At 39.3% G+C, this 2139-nt stretch overlaps 1 protein-coding gene across 2 annotated transcripts in view; it reads right to left on the bottom strand.

Moving 5' to 3' along the window:
• Positions 1-1467: 1467 nt before the first annotated feature.
• LOC106531216 (FYVE, RhoGEF and PH domain-containing protein 4) overlaps positions 1468-2139 on the bottom strand; it is a 10621-nt gene continuing 9949 nt past the window's right edge. For both annotated transcript variants that reach the window (XM_014027002.1, XM_014027003.1), the window contains one exon: positions 1468-1812. In XM_014027002.1, coding sequence (XP_013882456.1) covers positions 1633-1812 — 180 coding nt within the window. In that variant the 3' untranslated portion in view covers positions 1468-1632. The remainder of the gene's footprint in view (positions 1813-2139) is intronic.

Genomic DNA, 2139 nt, shown 5'->3' with positions numbered 1-2139 from the left:
TGGAGAAGCAGGCATCATTGGAGAGGCTAGTGACTAGCATGGAGAAGCAGGCATCATTGGAGAGGCTAGTGACTAGCATGGAGAAGCAGGCATTCTCCTATACTAACACCAGCTTATCCWTKCTAGTCGCTAGCCTCTYTAATGCTAACACAAATGAATATTCTCCTTTGCCAATGCCGGCCTCTCAGTTAGCGTGGCCAGCTGCTCAGTTAGCGGTGTCAGCCTATCGTTAATCAGATCAATAGCTAGTTTAGGAATAGATATAGCCTCCTGCTACAAGGMTGTAGTAACRGCTGGTTGCACAATAKTCTTAAATTTGGTTTTCATGCCGTGCAAATTTAGCAGATGTGAGCAATCAACACCATTTGTCTCTCGCTGAGCCACATAAATATGGCCGACCACCACAAACATAGAAAAAATAACAGAAAAATCAACAGCATTGATGCAATTAGGAAGTACRTAGATGATTATGGCTTATTTTACATAAACAGTTTTATATTTTCATGTACTGACAAAGAGCACTCAATAAAAACCCCCAATTACGTAGCAGAGATGCTAATTTAACATTGAAAATGTCATAGAAAAGCTAATGCCGTTAGCATTGTGTTTACACTGGAAACAGTCCATGTAACAAAACATTCAATAACATTTACAGACAGAAAATACACAACTTTACTGCTGCCATTATAGCCCTTAAAGTAGAGACACAAATAATATTAGATTTTTGAACGTACATTGCAGCTCCAACCCCAACTAGTTTTCAGGAAATGTAAATATTTCACATAAAATGCATGTCTCAAACAGTGAACTGCTTTCTAGGATTTGTTTTTTTCTCAAATATGGAAGGGCGGCATAAAACCTCCGACTGTGTCAACACAAAGGGACAGTCTGGCAGCACAGTTTGAGGCGCACATCTCCCTTTCTGTGAGAGCTTAGTGAGTTTGACTAATGAGCTTTTACCAGAGTTGTAACCGCACCTGGATTTCTTTAGCAAAACTGGGTTTCTGTTGTTGGACATAGCCGATAGTTTAAAATAAGCAGAAATCAGTTTGTAGTCAGATTTATCTGGTAGTTTGTCAGTAAGAGCAGCTTCTTTCACATTACAGGTTTATTCTTAATTCACATAAAAACAGATGTTACAACCGGTTTAAACACGTTTAGAGAATAGCTCTACAGATCAGGTAGATTTCCTCTAAAATAAATACTTCATAAAATGCACCAAATGAAACGTTTTCCAAGGAACACCATGATAGAAACAAAATTAAACTAAACTTTTAGTTAAAATATGACACAAACTTGATAGGATCTAAGTTTTTTGTCTCCACCTTACAGCATTTTGTTTGTTTTAGGTGTAAAATCAGTTTTCTTTTCATTAAATGAATGTGTTTCATACAGCATTTATAGTTTCCACGAGCCTCTGTGTCACTGATGACACGGTTCTTTAAAAKAAAATGAAGTTTTCACATCTTTGTAGTTTAAAACACCTTCACTTTATTTATTTTTACTGCAAACCATTTCAGAAATAAAGTGTACAACCACTTTTAAAGAAAACACGCCTCTCTCRCTCTCATTTCAAACATTTTATCTAATAGAGTACATGTTCGCCCTTCCCGCAGAGCCTCCAGCGTTCCATCACAGGTTTCTCATCACAGACAGTTTCAGGACGGTCAGCCAGCTCTGCTTGAGGTCCAGGTCGTCGCAGGAGAACACGTGGCAGGTTTTGGACTGTTTGAGACAGAAACAGTGCTGACCTTGGTGGAGTTCCTCTATGACGCAGCCAAGGAGTGGCACGGTGACCTGAGGCTTCTCGTCCTGGACAAACGAGAGGAAGTAAGACCAAAAGCAAGGCTTCAGGGTCACAAGTAGGATTTAAAGAGATCTTTTAGATGTTTTAAAGTGGGATTCTGTGGAAAGAAGAAGATGGTCCTGGTTCGATCCACAGTTCGGATCCACTCCGGTTTCCCCCACAGCACAAAAATCTGTACATTAGGTTTCCTTCAGGCCCAGGTCACCCTTGCAAAAGAGATCTGTGATCTCAATGGGATTTGCAGGTTTAACTATCCAATAATATTAATATAAAAATATAGTAAGACGCAGCATTTAGTTTTCCCCCACAGCACAAAAATCTGTACATTAGGT

The sequence above is a fragment of the Austrofundulus limnaeus genome, unplaced genomic scaffold, assembly GCF_001266775.1.
Source record: "Austrofundulus limnaeus strain Quisiro unplaced genomic scaffold, Austrofundulus_limnaeus-1.0 Scaffold607, whole genome shotgun sequence".
NCBI classification, from domain to species: domain Eukaryota; kingdom Metazoa; phylum Chordata; class Actinopteri; order Cyprinodontiformes; family Rivulidae; genus Austrofundulus; species Austrofundulus limnaeus.
This window is presented reverse-complemented; position numbering and strand designations above follow the sequence as displayed.